The sequence below is a fragment of the Elephas maximus genome, chromosome X (assembly GCF_024166365.1).
Source record: "Elephas maximus indicus isolate mEleMax1 chromosome X, mEleMax1 primary haplotype, whole genome shotgun sequence".
Taxonomy (NCBI): Eukaryota; Metazoa; Chordata; class Mammalia; order Proboscidea; family Elephantidae; genus Elephas; species Elephas maximus.
In genome coordinates, this window is record NC_064846.1 from 121,713,006 (window position 1) to 121,732,347 (window position 19,342).

The 19,342-nt window shown below is 40.0% G+C and overlaps 2 protein-coding genes across 3 annotated transcripts in view; one reads left to right on the forward strand and one right to left on the reverse strand.

The window, feature by feature from the left end:
* CLCN5 (chloride voltage-gated channel 5) overlaps positions 1–19,342 on the reverse strand; it is a 274,764-nt gene that overhangs the window by 227,266 nt on the left and 28,156 nt on the right. The window lies entirely within an intron of this gene.
* Positions 16,863–19,148, forward strand: LOC126069003 (mitogen-activated protein kinase 6-like). The gene is given in 1 exon segment (XM_049871861.1): positions 16,863–19,148. A coding segment is annotated over 1 exon segment (2,163 nt). The 5' UTR covers positions 16,863–16,887; the 3' UTR covers positions 19,051–19,148.

Below are 19,342 nucleotides of genomic sequence, written 5' to 3' on the forward strand. Positions count from 1 at the left end.
ATTTGAAGAAAAACAGTTCAATTATTCAAAATATTGTTTGACATTTTCTGGCACATGGTGCTCAATAAACATTTGCTGAATAAACATTCTTCTAGACCAAAACAAATTTACTATACTTAATATTATTTATGCAGTCAGAGTTAAAAATACAACATGCATTACATCCAAATAGGGAATGAAGGACTCCTAAGAGGCTGAGTTACCACCTAACTGGTTAACCAACTTCATTGACTTTGACCGAGATAAGAAAATGCTAGTTTACTACAAAAGCAGCAGAACTAAGGCTTTGATTTCAGTCAAAACAATGATGCCATGGAGGCATTCCTTAGCACTTTTTAGTGATATGGGAAAAAAAACAGACAAACATGGTTCACAAACAGATAAAACACGTACTATATTCCAAATGGCCTCACCGGAAAACAGCAGATGTCCACATAGTAACTCCGACATAGAATTCATCTGTCATCACTCTTTTGGGGGTGGGGGGAGAGAAGTACCTGGTTTATAATATTTTGACCTAAGATAACTCAAGGAAGGAAACTGAATTCCATTTCTTCAAATGTGAGGCCAGAAACAAGCAGGAAGAAATATCACTTTGCTCTGAGTGGTCCCGGTTAGCAGAAGTTGAAAATATCTTTTCCAAAGGTAGCAAGTAAAACAAAACAAAACAAAAAACCCCATTGCCATCAAATCAATCCCAACCTATAGCACAGAGTAGAACTGCCCCATAGAGTTTCCAAGGAGTGCCTAATGGATTTGAACTGTCAACCTTTTGGTTAGCAGCTGCAGCTTCTTAACCACTATGCCACCAGGGTTTCAAGTAAAGTACCTTCAAAAGAAGCTGGTGCAGTGGTTAAGAGCTTGGCTGCTAACCAAAAAGTCGGCAGTTCGAATCCACCAGCCACCCCTTGGAAACACTATGGGGCAGTTCTACTTTAACCTATGGGGTGATTATGAGTCAGAAATCAACTCGATGACAACAGGTTTCCCTGGCTGAAACCTTTATGGGCACAAATCACTAGTTTTTTCTCCTGCAGAGCCACTGGGTGGGTTCAAACTGCCAACCTTTTGGTTAGCAGCTGAGTGCTTAGCTGTTACGCCATCAGGGCTCCTTTCAAAGGAAGCTACCTGGTTATATATACAGACTTAGGCATCTCAGCACAAAGTGGTGAGTTACACGTGGTTATCACTCTGACCCAGATACTATTAGATATTTGTTCCTCCTCCTTTCTATATCAGTTTTATGTTACTATGCTGGCCACCGGTTGCAATCTCTTCTTAAATCCTAATCAGCTTTCAACCATATATTTCACTGAGAAGAGAGATAACAAATGTTAAGCTTTCTTGCTCTTTTCCTCTCCAATCTCAAAGGAAGGGCTATTTCTCCAATATAACTTGTTCATTCTTGCTTTCATCTTTTCACACAAGTCATTTTATTCTACATAGAATCACTTCTCCTTGTCCCTCTAGCCTACCACAACTCAAAATGCTTCCTTAGAAGTATTTTTTAAAACCAATTTACATCTCTCACTTTCTTTACCTCTCAGCTCCTACTGGAGTCATTGTCTGGGTGCTTGTTAAATCTGCATCCTTTTTTACCACCATGTACAGTACTGAGCAGGGTACCTGGGTGTCACAGTGGTTAAGAGCTCAGGCTACTAACCAAAAGGTTGGCAGTTCGAATCCACCAGTCACTCCTTGGAAACCCTATGGGGCAGTTCTACTCTGCCCTGTAGAGTCGCTATGAGTTGGGAGCAACTCAACAGCAATGGGTTTGGTTTTGTTTTACTAAAGGCTGGCAGTTCGAACCCACCCAACAGCACAGTGGAAGAAAGGCCTGTCAATCTGCTTCCATAAAGATTACAGCCAGTGTGGAGAGACTGGAACACTTATACACTGCTGGTGGGAATGTAAAATGGTACAACCACTTTGGAAATCGATTTGGTGCTTCCTTAAAAAGCCAGAAATAGAACTACCATATGATCCAGCAATCCCACTCCTTGGAATATATCCTAGAGAAATAAGAGCCTTTACACGAACAAATATATGCACACCCATGTTTATTGCAGCTCTGTTTACAACAGCAAAAAGCTGGAAGCAACCAAGGTGCCCATCAACGGATGAATGGATAAATAAATTATGGTATATCCACACAATGAAATACTACGCATCGATAAAGAACAATGTTGAATATATGAAACATTTTATAACATGGAGAAATCTGGAAGGCATTATGCTGAGTGAAAAGTTGCAAAAGGACAAATATTGGATAAGACCACTATTATAAGAACTTGAGAAACACTTTAAACTGAGAAGAAAACATTCTTTTGTGGTTATGAGATGGGGGAGGGAGGGAGGGAGGGTGGGAGAGGGGTATTCACTAATTAGTTGGTAGATAAGAACTACTTTACGTGAAAGGAAAGACAACACACAATACAGGGGAGGTCAGCACAACTGGACTACACCAAAAGCAAAGAAGTTTCCTGAATAAACTGAATGCTTCGAAGGCCAGGTACCAGGGGCAGGGGTTTGGAGACCATGATTTCAGGGGACATCTAAGTCAATTAGCATAATAAAATCTATTAAGAAAACATTCTGCATCCCATCTTGAAGAGTGGCATCTAGGGTCTTAAACGCTAGCAAGCAGCCATCTAAGATGCATCAATTGGTCCCAACTCATCTGGATCAAAGGAGAATGAAGAACATCAAGGACACAAGGTAATTACGGGCCCACGAGACAGAAAGGGCCACATGAACCAGAGACTACGTCAGCCTGAGACCAGAAGATCTAGATGGTGCCTGGCTACAACCGATGACTGCCGTGACAGGGAACACAACAGAGAACCCCTGAGGGAGCAAGAGAGCAGTAAGATGCAGACCAAAAATTCTCATAAAAAGACCAGACTTAATGGTCTGAGACTGGAAGGACCCCAGTGGTCATCGTCCCCAGACCTTCTGTTGGCCCAGGACAGGAACCATTCCTGAAGCCAACTCTTCCGACATGGATTGGACTGGACAATGGGTTGGAGAGGGATGCTGGTGAGCAGTGAGCTTCCTGGATCAGGTGGACACTTGAGACTATGTTGGCATCTCCTGCCTGGAGGGGAAATGAGAGGGTAGAGGGGGTTAAAAGCTGGCAAAATGGACACGAAAAAGAGTGCAGGGAGAGAGCAGGCTGTTTCATTAGGGGGAGAGTAATTGGGAACGTGTAGCAAGGTGTATATGGGTTTTTGTGTGAGAGACTGACTTGTAAACTTTCACTTAAAGCACCATAAAAATTATATATTAAAAAAAAAGATTACAGCCAAGAAAACACTATGGAACAGTTCTACTCTATAACATGTGGTGTCGCCATGAGTTGGAATCGACTTGACAGCAACAGGTTTGGTTTTGTTTGTACAGTACTAACCTAGATATATCTGTTCCCTAATATCATTCTAATTCTGGGTTTTAAGCTCATGCTATTGCCTCTAAGCTAAGATGGTACCGTATCAACCTGTTAGCAGCACTATTCCTGGGCTGAGCCTGGGAGGTAGGGGTGTCAAGGCCTTCATTCTCAAGGTAGGAAATACTGAACTGGGCCAGATTTGAAATTAATTAAATAGGCCAACTTTTTATTTGGGAGAAGCTCTAAGTGAGAATGATATATAAAGCTTAATGGACTAAAGACCACCAGGGACATGCCTGTAGTCTGGCAAAGTCAGATTTATTCACTTGTCCAAGGGAGGGCACTCCAGAGGAACCATGGAATAAAAAATGGAATACTGCTTGTTAAAAGGGAGGAGGGAAGCATCTTCGGGGTTTCTGCTGAAGGATTCAGAGGAGGGTCTAAGGAAAGCAGGGATCAGTTCTGGGTTGGTTGTTATTTCTGAGGCAGGATTAGGAGAAGTGGAGGTAAACTAGGGATTGGGTGCTGTCATGACGCAAGGGCAGCTCAGCAATTGACAATTCCCAGTAATAGAAAGGAATAGCAAATTGAGCCTGGGGGCATCATTGACAAAAAAGCAGAAGCCACTGAACAAGGGTGTCTTTATGGTATGTCACAGCTGCTGCATGACCTTGGGAGAAACAATGTTTCCTGTTAACCCTGCAACTGTCTTTGTCTTTGACTGTCCTCCCAGCCTGATTAATAGCAGGGCTATCTTTTTCTTTTGAGTCTGACCTGATTCTCACCCTTTTAGTCCCAGATGTTTCTGGCTCTTTCAGTGTGATGGGCATGGATGCTATGCATCTTCCATTTTATTTTTACTCCTGCAAATGTTTAGATCTGGGAACAAATTTAACAACCAAAAAGAACCTGGACTCCATCTCTACTGACTTTGAAAACTTGGGTAGAAACTGAAGACTTTAGGAGCTTTTCACCTCTTCTTCCTGTTGAAGGTCATTACTTTTGACTAGAAAAGAGAATATGGGAAATGAGTATCTTGAGTATCTTGCAACTTAGAGGACATTAAAAAATTGGATGTGGTTTTTCTGGTTCATCACTTAAGATCTCAGAATGATGGACTTCTGGCAATGGATGGAGGAAATTTCACAAACAAAAAGAACTAATTTTGCTGGAGATTCACAACATGATGAATATGGTCTTAAGGGAAAATGTTAAAAGGGGAAGAAAAAATACCACCAAAAATGTGACATGAAAAGAGAAACCACAGTGGAGGAGATACCCACTACTTCTCAAGGTCACTATGAGTCGGAATCGACTCAATGGCAATGGGTTTGATTTTTCAGTTTTCTCAAGATAAAACAGGGCAAAGGAAACTAGAAATCATACCTAGGGCTAGAGAAGTCTACATACTGATTTAACAGAGTGCTGATAATAAACATACTCATTGAGACACTTGAAACAACAGAAAGCAAATATGTTCTCACAGTTATCATCATCAAGACCTAGTAAGATGGCATTTGGTACTAGATCATACAAGGCAATGGTGTAGTGGTTAAGAAGTGCTTTGAAGCTAGGCTGATTTCCTGTGCTGCCAGAGTTCAACTCCCTGTGCTACCTCTTACCTGCCATGTGATTTTGGTCAAGATATTTGCACTGTCTGAACCTTAACTGGATCCTCTGTAAAATGGGTATTAGAATACTAACTTCATTAACCTGTTATGAAGATTAAAATTACAATGCATTTAAATATCTAGCACAGTGTGTGGCACAGAGTAAGCACCCAAAATGTGGCCACCATCATCACCATCATCATCATCCTGATTTTTAGTAAAAAGTTATACTTTCTTATGGAATTCAACAAACCAGAAGGTGGAATCGTGGTGAATAACATTAGTTGAGAATAAAAGCAAAGAGAAGGAAGTGATGCTATTACTGGATCACACTATGAACTTTCCTAGCTCAGAAGAAAGGTATAGTATTGTATTCTATCCCCACCCCAACACACACACACACACACACACACACACACACACACTTCTTTTTCTCTCTAAATATGTATGGACAACCTGTGTGCATATACATACGTACCTTCCTCTTCCATTTTCTGTAGCTCAGAACATACAATCCAACTATTCTCAATTCAGAAATCACTGCTGACCCATGAGGGATCAGTTTTTAGTAGAAGAAAAGGTGCAGAAGCCAATTTCCATGAGTTAAAGACTGAAAGGTGACAAAGTGTAGATGGTTCTTTAAAGAAATTTTGAGATACGTAGAAAGAACTAGATATTCCATTAGCCTGTGGGGATGGTAGGGTTAAAAAAAGATTTGGGGGGAGGAGATGAAAGGGGTATTCTTGGATATGTTTGCAGACAGAAGAAAATGCTCTTTGAGAAAAATACTAAAGATACAAGAGAGAGAAGGGGAATGATTTATGGAACAGAATGTCTTAGAGGAAGTATCAGGGGATAGGTAAAAAGAAAGGCAAAATTAATCATAGAAAAGATGATTTTAAAAACAAAGAAAAAGTAGCTACGGAAATAAATGTTTAGAAGGAAAGAGAGTTTTGTGATCAATGGGCTTCTATTCTTTCAGGTAAGTATGTAACTAGATTATTTGTTAAGGGGATTTGGGGAAGGGCAGGGCTAAGTCAGGGGACCAGAAAGGCATGCTAAGAAAAAGAAAATTTGCTGTGGGAAATTGGAAAAGGAACCAACTAGGAATGTGTAAAAAAGGATTAGTGAGCAGTCACTGAGGATCCAGCTGTGGTTAGAAATCACAGTTTGGTCACAGACATAATCAGCATGAGGAGGCAATTTTCCCAGTACTACTAGGCAGCCTGGGAATAGGCTAGATGAGAACAGATGATAAAGTTCATCCAGGTTTGGGGATTGGCAGGGCAGGTGCAGTGGAAAGAGAGGGACGTGAGGGAATTGAGGATACTGGTGAGAATTAATAACAATTGACTGGTGGGGTGGAGTGGGGGTGGAAATGGTTGACTGGGTAGGAAAGGAAGTAGAAGCAGGAGAGGGCTGGAAGCCAGGGAAAAAGAGAAGGGACTATGTTTTGATGAGGTTATGTGAGAGTAAGGAAATAGGGGAAGTAGAGGGCTATAGAGATTATAGTGGAAAAGTTGAATTTCTGAGTTTGAAATACCAGAAATAGAACAGTTACAGATGGTGACAAGACACAAAATGTAGCTATAATAAAGAGGTTGTTGAAGTAGAGTGAAAATGAAGGTCATATGAATGAAGATCAAGGAAGTGTTATGCTCAGGCATTTGATGATCCACCAGGATGGTGCCAGGAAACATGGTAGCACACCTCAAAGAATGTGAACAAGTGCACATACATACACATCTTCCTCTTCCATTTTCTGTATCTCAGAACATACAATCCAGCTATTCTCAATTCAGAAATCACTGCTGACTTGTGAAGGGTCAGTTTTTAGTAGAGGAAAAGGTGCAGAAGCCAATTTCCATGAGTTAAAGACTGAAAGGTGACAAAGTATAGATGGTTCTTTAAAGAAATTTTGAGATAAGTAGAAAGAAAAAGATATTCTTTGCCAATGAAGAGAGTAGGTTTAATACCTGATGGCATGCACATCAAAGAATAAGGGAAAACGGAAGTTGTTAAACAACATTCTGGTATTGGAAACCAGAAAAATGCTAGCTTTGAGACTGAGGAACTATGAGAAAATGCGAAGCTTCCATTTAAGGAGGTAGTGAAGAAAATTGCGTCACCAAGAGAAACAGTTCCAGAAAATGGTTGAGAATATACGGACCTCTCTTGACCAAAGAACAGGAATTCAGGCAGGCGCAGGAGACTGGAGAAGGGAATGTCAGTGGGAAACGATACGCCTATGAAAGGGGAAAGGCTGTGCTGAATTTGCTGTTGTTGTTGGTTACTGTCTAGTCAACTCCAACTCATGGCAACCTCATGTGTGCAGAGTAGAACTGCTCCGTAGAGTTTTTCAGGCTGTGACCTTTCAGAAGCAGATCACCAAGTCTGTCTTCTGAGATGCTTCTGGGTGGTTTTGAACCGTTAACCTTTAGGCTTGTAGTCCAGTGCTTAACCGTTTGTGCCACCTAAGGACTAAGTGCTTAATTTATAAGAGGCAAATTTCATCCTTTAGGATGCTGAAGAAGCAACAAGGGGAGTTACACCTCTGTAACTAGTTTTGACCAAGAAAGAAGAACTGATTGGTAAAAAAGTAGAAATGAAAGAAACTTCAGGAAATATGCCTGTGTCATTTTAAGCACTGTTGGGTAATGACCAAGGGGAGAAAATGCTAGGTATAAAGACATTCCCTTAGATATTAGGAGTGATTGCTACATGACACTACAATGACTCTTAAGTGGACTATTGTTTAAGAGAAATAAAAGATTTGGGGAAAAAAGTTCCCATAATATTATCAGTCCCCCATGATCTTGAAGAAAAAGAGATATAACTAAAGAAAACATTGTAGCTACACAGAAAACACCCTAGTAGGCTACAGGAACTAATGTAGCTGTAGCAAGCTCAGATTTTTCAAGGTAAGATCATCTACCCTAAGTAGGGAGAAAGAGAGCAAGTAAGCAAGTGAAAACACAAGTGGAATGACTCAATTCTTATTTCTATTCCATCTGAAATGATAAGGATTATTTTCAAACTGGAAATGGTAGCATAAACATGACTAAGAGTTCATCAAAGCCTAACAGATGCCGAAACAGTGAGAGTATCAAACAGTTTAAAACGAATTTGGGTCTGTGGGCCCAGATAAAGAATATTCTATGGAATTGAGATAACCTACATGCTTGATCAAGAAGCCACTGCTGATATGCTAATAGACTACTCAGCAATAAAAAGAAACAAACTATTGATAAACGCAACAACTTGGATGAACCTCAAGTAAATTATGTTGAGTGAAAAAAAACTCAGGGAGTCTTGTGGTGAGGGTAAAGCATCTTGATCACAGTGGTGGTTACGTGAAGCTCCAAAAAAAAAAAAAAAAAAAAAAAAAGAACCCACTGCCATCGAGTCTATTCCGACTCATAGCAACCCTATAGGGCAGAGTAGAACTGCTCCACAAGGTTTCCAAGGAATGCCTGGTAGATTCTAACTGCCATCCTTTTGGTTAGCAGCTGTAGCTCTTAACCACTTCACCATCAGGGTCTCCACATGAAGCTACCAGATACCAAAACCCAGTGCCATCGAGTCGATTCTGACTCATAGCAACCCTATAGGACAGAGTAGAACTGCCCCATAGAGCTTCCAAGGAGCACCTGGTGGATTCAAACTGCCGAACTTTTGGTTAGCAGCCGTAGCACTTAACCACTATGCCACCAGGGTTTCCACATGAAGCTACACGTGATAAAATTGCATAGAACTAAACACACACACACACACACACACACACACACACACACACACAATCTAAATAAATTCTAGGGATTGAACCAATGACAATTTCTTGGTTTTATTATTGTACTATAAAAAAAATTATTTTTTTTATAGTGTGTAAGATATCAACACTGGGGAGTCTGAGGGAAGAGTGCACAGGGCTTCCCTGCACATTTCTTTGAAACCTCCTCCGAGTTGATAATTATTTCAAAATAAAAACGTTCTCTTTATTTAAAAAAAAGATGCTAATTAATGCATAAATATCAACCTCATAAAAGGAGATCTAGCAGCATGCCTCATGACTCTGTAGCTGGCACTGCTAAAATACCATTTTTAACCCAACAAGTTAGGAAAGACAGAAGAAGCATATTAATTAAATTTATGAATAATATAAAACATGAAGACACAGCTAATTTATTTTTAAATAGAACTAGAATTTAAAACTATCAACCAGCTGGACTAGGAACTGAAATGTAATAAAGGTAGAACCTACCACTCTATTTCCAGCATGCAGTAGTAAAGGGCTCAAAAAATATTTGCTGAACAAGTAAGTGAATGCAAGTTAAGAAAAATTTAACAGGTCTAAAGGGAGTTCGCCTGAAAATGCTCTTTATCCCAACAGAATGATAATACTCCCTCAAATTGACACAATATTCTACTTCATTAACAAAGTACATATTTTTTTTGAGGAAGGACAGAGGTAAATACTGTATTAGCACTGTGCTTTTTTCAGCACTAGTCTAACTGCATATATAGGATGAAATCCTAGATCCCATGTTTTAAAGAATACATAGATAAACAAGAGTATATCCCTAGTGGAGTCCCTGAGTGGTGCAAATGGTTAATGTTCTTGGCTGCTAACTAAAAGGTTGATGGCTTGAGTTCACCCAGAGGTACCTCAGAAGAAAGGCCTGGTGAACTACATGCAAAAAATCAGCCATTGAAAACTCTACGGAGCAGTTTTACTCTGACACACATGAGTTCACCATGAGTCAGAGGTGACTCAACAGTAACTGGTTTTATATCCCAATAAGGCAACCAAGGTGGCTGAGTATCTAGAAATTTTGTTATATGAAGAACACTAGAAGGAACGCAAGATGTTTCACCTGGAGAAGATAAGATATGGTAGGTGGAAGGGACAGGTTAGATAACAATTACAATATAGACCACAATATAACGGTAATACCAAATACCTCGTTGCACGTAACACAGAAGTTTATAATTTCATACTCATGTCCTTACCTTTCCAACATCTATGCAGCTACAATGGTTAGAGTTTACAAACAGAGAGATTTCAGCTCAATATAAAGAAGGATTTTCAAATATTTCAATCCTCATGACAATGGAATAACAATAATAGTAAAGCAGCACAAACATGCTAGTAGACACAGTTAAGTACCATACATTTATTATCTGATATAATCATCACAGCAGCCCTGTGAACTGGGCACTATAATCCCCATTTTACAGACCAGAGAACTAAAGCACAGAGAGGTTAAATAACTAGTCCAAGGCTATAACCACAGCTAGTCAAGTGTGAGAGCTAGAATTTAAATTCAGGCCATCTCACTCCAAAGCCACTACATGTAGGTTAATTGGAATGATCACCCGATAAGGCCACTGAAGGGTGAGTGGACTGCTAGCCTGAGTCAGAGGCTGGACTAGATCAAATGTAAAATAATAAAATTCTAGGAATCTTAGGTGACAGGCTGGTTTGGATTTGAAGCCCAGAGTGGGGCCCTTCTGTAAGTGGCATGGCTCTGGACTAGGGTTAATATTAGCTCTAAGGCCCTAAAGCAGGTTGTTTGAGAGCAATGACAACAGCATAAGGCCCAAAGATTTAAGACAGACCTTTGAAATAGTGGTACAGTCCTATACACATTCGGATAGATTTTGGCTTTACCAAAATTTGCAATTTGAAGATCTAACAGATTAGTGTCATCATGATTGAATCACAAAACCATCTGTGTAGTATTTCCCATTCCATCCCCTGCCCTCATGAACTGATGCAACACATATTAAAATAGCAAAGTTCATTACAGTTTGATAGTTTAAGTTATCTCAGCTCAAAACTCATAAATTGAGATTTAAAAAAAAAAATAGTGCTATCGACTTTTTTTTTTTTTTACCTCTGTGGAAATGGAGCAGTAGGGTTTTCCTTCACTAAAGATTAAAAAAAGGAAAGAAAGAAACATCACATGTTGAAAGTCAATTTAATATTTTAGGTTGAACTGTCTTTGGCGTACACATCATGAAAAGTAGACGCAGAGTATAAAATATTGCGTCAAACCTAGATGAGTTTCTGAAAAATAATCTGGACAGTAGAAAATGCACTAAGGTCATCACAATAAGCATCCCGTATTCAGAATCAGCCAAGTTATCTCAGACTTTCACCAATGGCTATGCTTATGGCAACTCACTGGGGGTGGGGGAGGGGGTGAGCCAACTGTCTAAACAGCTGATCAGAAGCCCTTAAATAAGCCATGCCAACTCTATAGAATATAAGTGCTTTGTTGGGTATCTAAAGATATTTGCTTTCTCATTCTCAGGGTTCTAGTGGGAGCTTATAAAGCAGAGGTTGCTGCCTAATGGCTGTGCAGTTTTGACTGCTTCATGAACAGAGGCATTAGTCAGCCTGAAGCACAAGGATGGGTGAAATGGTGATGGTGTGGAAGTGGATAGTAGGTGGGATCCTCTTATTTTAATTAATCGGAGTCTCTGAGAGGTTAAGTGACCTGCCTTACAGAATGCACGAAAGGCAAGTTAGTAATAGGCTCCAGAGTCAAATGCAGGTCTATCTTGCTCAAAGGAACGAATAGTCTGTCATTCATAAGAAATAGCTTACCACTAACCAGCCTAGTGACTCTGGATAAATTACAACCTAAAGCAGTTTCCCCATCTATAAAGCAAAATAAATAAAATAAAAACCCACTGCCCTGACAGGGAGCACAGCAGAGGACCCCTGAGGGAGCAGGAGATCAGTGGGATACAGACCCCAAATTCTCATAAAAAGACCAAACTTAATGGTCTGACTGAGACTAGAGGAATCCCCGCGGCCATGCTCCCCAGACCTTCTGTTGGCACAGGACAGGAACCATCCCCGAAGACAACTCATCAGACATGAAAGGGACTGGTCAGCGGGTGGGAGAGAGACGCTGATGAAGAGTGAGCTAATTATATCAGGTGGACACTTGAGATTGTGTTGGCAACTCTTGTCTGGAGGGGGGATGGGAGGATAGAGAGAGAGGGAAGCCGGCAAAATTGTCAAGAAAGAAGAGACTGAAAGGGCTGACTCAAGAGGGGGAGAGCAAGTGGGAGTAGGGAGTGAGATGTATGTAAACTTATATGTGACAGACTGATTGGATTTGTAAATGTTCACTTGAAGCTTAATAAAAGTTATTAAAAAAAGAAAAAAACCCAACCTGTAGCCATCAAGTCAATTCCAATTCATGGCAGCCCTACAGGACACAGCAGAACTGCTCATAGGGTTTCCAAAGAGCACCTGGTGGATTTGAGCCGCCAACCTTTTGGTTAGCAGCCGCAGCTCTTAACCACTACGCCACCAGGGCAAGTGGGGGGTGGCATTTGGGGGAAAATGTTAGCTTTTGACCTTATATATTATCCCAAAGGAAATGCCAGATGGATTCAAGATTTAAATGTAATTAAATCATAAATGTCACTGAAAAACTGGTCTACTCCTAACATTGGAAACCCTGGTGGCGTAGTGGTTAAGTGCTACAGCTGCTAACCAAAGGGTCGGAAGTTCGAATCCACCAGGTGCTCCTTGGAAACTCTATGGGGCACTTCTACTCTGTCCTATAGGGTCGCTATGAGTCAGAATTGACTCGATGGCACTGGGTGTTTGGGTGACTCCTAACATTTGCCAGGCCAGGGGCAAGAATATAAATGTAGGCTCACCATATCTTCCTCCTCCCACCTCCTCCTCCATATACTGCTAGGGGCCTTGGGTATACACGTGTGAACCACTGAGTCCATACATCCAAACTCCCCCCACATATTCCTCCTGCTTAACAACCACCCCTTAGTCCTAGGAGAGCTCACATCTATCTATAGCACAATTCCCCCCTTGAGATGCTGGACCCTGGGAAGAGGCCTTTGCAGGCCCTGGAAGCAGTTTGAGCAGGCTTCCAAGTGCCTGGAGTATGGTCAAGAAGGGACAGGCAGGGGTTCTGGGAGGGCACATCTCCTTTGTCCTTAGAACTCCTTGCCCTGTGATGAGAGATGTGGCCAGGAGAGGGTCAGGGAGGAGATCTCTAATTTGCTAGGCCCAGGGCAGAGGCCTCAGCCCAACACTAATGGTTGTTTTGAGAAGACAACGTAGATAACTACTTCTACAATCCTAGGGGTAAGTAAGGCCTTTAAAAGCAGAACAACAAAAGTATAAACCATAAAAGAAGAGGCTAATAAATTTGACTACACAAAAATACAAAACTTGTGGACATTAAAAACAAATTAAGTATAAAGCAAATATCAAAACTGGGAAGAAATATGTGCAATATTATAACAAAGCATTACCATCCTTAATATTTAAATAGTTTATAAATTGATTTAAAAAATGACTAACCAATAAGGAATTACCAATAAGGTTATCTGTATAATATGCATATGAAGAAAGTTCAACTTATGTAAGTAATTTAAGGAATACACTATAACAAAAAGTACCTTTTTGACTTAGCAAATTGGCAAATATTCTAACATTTTCCAATAAATCCTATCTATCCAATTCTACTTTTTATAATTTATACTGAATAAACAGTTAAGAATGTGTACAAAGATTTAGCAGTGTGGACATTCACTGCAGCACTGATAATGATAGTAAACAACTAGAAACAACCTAAGTATCCAGCAGAAGGCTGGTTAAAAAATCATGGTACACCAATAAAACGGTATTCTACAGGACAACTAAAGTGTTATTGTAGATGAAGAGCTGCCAATATAAAAATGTGTCCATGAGATAAGATGAAAAGGGACGGCTTATAAAACGATATAATTCATTTTTATTGTTAAAGTTACACACACACACACACATACAACCTGGATGGCTATACACCCAAACCAAACCTTAACCATCACAGCCAGTGTTACTCTCACCTTGCACCTCGTTACTGCCAGACGTACTTCATTAATGTGCAAAGTAGTAGGATAGTAAATGTTATGGATTGAATTATGTCCCCCAAAAATGTGTCAACTTGGCTAGGCCATGATTTCCAGTATTGTATGGTTGTACACCATTTTGTAATTTGATGTGATTATCCTATGTGTTGTAAATCCTAACCTACGATTTAGGTTAGAATGAGGCAGGATTAGAGGCACTTATGTTAATGAGGCAGGACACAACCTACAGGATTAGGTTGTATCATGAGTCAATCTCTTTTGAGATATAAGAGAGAGGCGAGCAGAGAGGAAAGGGACTTCATACTACCAAGAAAGAAGTGCTGGAAACAGAGCGTGTCCTTTGGATCCAGGGTTCCTGCACTGAGAATTTTCTAGACCAGGGGAAGATTTATGACAAGGACCTTCCCCCAGAACCAACAGAGAGAGAAGGCCTTCCCCAGGAGCTGGTGCCCTGAATTCGGACTTCTAGCCTCCTAGACTGTGAGAGGATAAATTTTTCTTTTGTTAAAGCCATCCACTTGTGGTATTTCTGTTGTAGCAACACTAGATAACTAATACAGAAGATTTTTTACTATTGTCATAAATGCAAAATGTCAGATTAATGAGATAGTCAATAAATGAGGAGTAGGTATATAACATTTATTTTTTAATTTTTTTTAAATAGAAGAGATGGATCAGCATCTCTATTGAGGGACTCAACTACTCTAACATTCTACAAGAGTACCCCTCTGAAGTTTTAACATTTTAGGATTCTATGAAAGGTAGAACTAATTAACTGTATGGTATCCTCCAGATAGCAGGAGGGAATCACTGTAACATTTGCTACTTTAACGGAGCAAAACTCTACTAGCATAAAAGAAACAAAAACCACTCAGAAGACAATGGAAGCCCACCCTGCACATAGAGTGGAGAGTCTTCACTACTTAAAGTTACAGATTTCTTTCTGGATTTTACCTTGAAGGCAATATGTCAAATAACTTCCCCACAAAATCAAACGAATCAGTTTGACATACAGTTGATAGCTGGAAGAAGAGGACAGAATTGAACACAGTTGTATTGGCGGGGGCTGGGAGGGGAGATAAGAGGGTATTTTTTTTTCCCCATTTCTCCCGTTTCAAGGTTCTGTTAGAGTAAAACTCCTGTACTCTTTCTGACCCATTACTTAGAGGAAGCTACAATTATTTGCTTGAGATTAGACAACAGCTTGTAAGAAGAAATTCATGGTAAACCTAAATTTCAAATTTGGCTCTCTTTAACCACACTTTAAAAACAATATATCTTCCTGTCCATCCACCTGTATATGTCTGTGTATCTAGGTATATCCATCCACATACTTAGAATCATATGCCCAGGGACTATCTACCTGGTTGATCCAGGAGATCAGAAATCAAGACTTAGATAAGTAGTCTGTCCCATGATTAGAAGCTTCTATATATATGTATTTGAAAAAGGAATTCTGACAAGGAAGGCAGATCAACATAAATGAGTCTTAAAATAATTTGCATTTCAATTTAACCTACCTCTCTCCAGTTTTGTACCACACAGACCTTACGTCTGGTAAGCAGAAAACCATGTCAGCTTAATGACTTGTCACTTAGTTCTGCATGTCCCTTTGGGCATATAGCGAACCTCTATTAAATCCTATCCATCTTTCTCCAACCAGTTCAAATGTTGCCTGCTTCCCAAACCTTCCTTCCTGACCCTAGCTACAAACTACTGCTTGTTCTCTTAAGATTCTAAACCTATTGTTTCTACCACTCAGCACATACTTTTTTATACAGTCATGTGTTTACATGTTCTTTTACTAGACTGAAAGCTCCTCGATGGTAAGGTCCAAGTCACTGATTTTTATATGAGCCACAGCATCAATACAGTGTCTTATATACAGTTACTCAATATATCTGTATAGGATTAATACTCTACAACTTAAAATAAAGTATCTTTCCTTCCCACCACTTAATAATGCAAGCACTGGAGAACAGGCCTAATGTCTACCTTAGAGACTTACTACTACTTCAGCAGCAAACTTAAGCCCAATGTCTTAAAATTTTTGGCTTCCTCAGCTTTTAGCCTACTGTACATGTATGTTAGGGTGAGATATCACCTTCCCCCAAGAGCTAGCTTGGTAAAACTCTCTAGAGCACTTCTGCTATCTAACAGAAATATAAATATGCAAGCTACATATGTAATTCTCAATTTTCCACAAGCCACATAAAAAAAAAACAGGGTTGGGGTTACACGGTGGCAACTGCGGCAAAGCGAGAGAGCCTCGGAGACGCCGCTGCCGCCAGCACAGCTGGAGACCTGAGCGGATCCTGGGGGCTGTCTGCAGGCCCCGCACTCTCCCGATGAGTCGGAGAAGTCCCGTTGTATCAGAGTAAGATGGAGGGTAGCTTTGATTGTGATTGTGGTGAGGTGGAACCACCTGATCACTAATAAAAGACATCTGTTAATCAACAGCTGCCAGGGCTTCCTGTTGAAATACATAGCAACAAAGAAGAAAAGAAGCAAAATGGAAATAGTGTTTACCAGCACCTTAAAAAGATGCTGCTCTGGACCAGTCCAACACTGAATGTTTCTGCACTGCGAGGAGAATGTTCATAGAAGCCTGCTGTGTGCATATTTATTCACATTTTTGTTAAATGTTAAATCGTTTAGCACAGTAAATCTGAGTGCATATTCCGTTTGAGTTTCTTGAGTGTTTTCTTTAAATGTCTGCAGAGTTGCTGCCCCTTTCTTGAGCTATGAGTACTGCAATCTTTTTAATTCTCAGTATGAGTAAAGCTTTTTGAGCTTTTAAATCTAAGGGGAACGCAATGGGCCTGGTTGGCATATGCAATGAACATTAAGAAACCATCTTGTTTTGGAAGCAAAATTATTTTTCTTCTCCCTTTTTGAAAGATCTTTTCCTTTAATGCCAATTTTCTTCCTTGTTTACACAAGTTCAACAGTTTGTAAGGAAAAGGCAATAGTGGGGGTTTCAAAATGGCAGAGAAATTTGAAAGTCTCATGAACATTCATGGTTTTGAACTGGGCTCTAGGTATATGGACTTAAAACCACTGGGTTGTGGAGGCAATGGCTTGGTTTTTTCTGCTGTAGACAATGACTGTGACAAAAGAGTAGCCATCAAGAAAATTGTCCTTACTGATCCCCAGAGTGTCAAACATGCTCTATGTGAAATCAAAATTATTAGAAGACTAGACCATGATAACATTGTGAAAGTGTTTGAAATTCTTGGTCCCAGTGGAAGCCAGTTAACAGATGATGTGGGCTTTCTAACCGAACTGAACAGTGTTTACATTGTTCAGGAGTACATGGAGACAGACTTGGCTAATGTGCTGGAGCAGGGCCCTTTACTGGAGGAGCATGCCAGGCTTTTCATGTATCAACTGCTACGTGGGCTCAAGTATATTCACTCTGCAAACGTACTGCACAGAGATCTCAAACCAGCTAATCTTTTCATTAATACTGAAGACTTGGTGCTGAAGATAGGTGACTTTGGTCTTGCATGGATCATGGATCCTCATTATTCACATAAGGGTCACCTTTCTGAAGGATTACTTACTAAATGGTACAGATCTCGTCTTTTACTTTCACCTAATAATTATACTAAAGCCATTGACATGTGGGCTGTAGGCTGCATCTTTGCTGAAATGCTGACTGGTAAAACCCTCTTTGTAGGTGCACGTGAACTTGAACAGATGCAGCTGATTTTAGAATCTATACCTGTTGTACATGAGGAAGATCGTCGGGAGCTTCTCAGCGTAATTCCAGTTTACATTATAAATGACATGACTGAGCCACACAAACCTTTAACTCAGCTGCTTCCAGGAATTAGTTGAGAAGCACTGGATTTCCTGGAACAGATTTTGACATTTAGCCCCATGGATCGGCTAACAGCAGAAGAGGTGCTTTCCCATCCTTACATGAGCATATATTCTTTTCCAACGGGTGAACCAATTTCAAGTCATCCCTTTCATATTGAAGATGAAGTTGATGATATTTTGCTTATGGATGAAACTCATAGTCACATTTATAATTGGGAAAGGTACCATGATTGTCAGTTTTCAGACCACGATTGGCCTATACATAACAACTTTGATATTGATGAAGTTCAGCTTGATCCGAGAGCTCTGTCTGAAGTCACTGATGAAGAAGGACAGGTGGATCCTCGGAAATATTTGGATGGAGATTGTGAAAAGTATCTGGAGGATCCTGCTTTTGATATCAGTTACTCTACTGAGCCTTGTTGGCAGTACCCAGATCATCATGAAAACAAATATTGTGATCTGGAGTGTAGCCATACTTGCAACTACAAAACGAGGTCATCATCATATTTAGATAACTTAGTTTGGAGAGAGAGTGAAGTTAACAATTACTATGAACCCAAGCTTATTATAGATCTTTCCAATTGGAAAGAACAAAGCAAAGAAAAATCTGGTAAGACAGGCAAGTCAAAATGTGAAAGGAATGGCTTGGTTAAAGTCCAGATAGCACTAGAAGAAGCATCACAGCAACTGGCTGAAAAAGAAAGGGAGAAGAATCAGGGATTTGATTTTGATTCCTTTATTGCAGGCACTATTCAACTTAGTTCGCAACATGAGCCTACTGATGTTGTTGACAAATTAAATGACTTGAATAGCTCAGTGTCCCAACTAGAATTGAAAAGTTTGATATCAAAGTCAGTAAGCCGAGAAAAACAGGAAAAAGGAATGGCAAATTTGGCACAATTAGAAGCCTTGTACCAGTCTTCTTGGGATAGCCAGTTTGTGAGGGGAGGGGAGGACTGTTTTCTCATAAATCAATTTTGTTGTGAGGTCAGGAAGGATGAACAAGTTGAGAAGGAAAACACTTACACTAGTTACTTGGACAAGTTCTTTAGCAGGAAAGAAGATGCTGAAATGCTGGAACCTGAGCCAGTAGAGGACGGGAAGCTTGGGGAGAGAGGGAATGAGGAAGGATTTCTGAACAACAGTGGAGAGTTCCTTTTCAACAAGCAACTTGAATCCATAGGCATCCCACAGTTTCACAGTCCAGTAGCGTCACCACTGAAGTCAATACAGGCCACATTAACACCTTCTGCTATGAAATCTTCCCCTCAGATTCCTCATAAAACATACAGCAGCATTCTGAAACATCTGAACTAAAACACTCAGCAGACATTTCTTTTTGTATTCTTTATGAGATGTGCTTTGTCTTTTTTATTACTAGTATTTAAGTCATTTTTTACTTGAATCAGATGGTGTCATTTTAGTAGGGATTTCATTAGTTCTTGGTTTTTAAAATCCAGACTTATTTTCTACACGTGAGATAGTTTTCAACTGGCATGTTGTTTGCACACAAAAATAAAGAATAGAGCAAAATAACGCAATGCAAGAGGAGACAAAAGAAATGCACAAAGACAAGTAAAAACATTCTCTCATAGAACAATGATCTGTT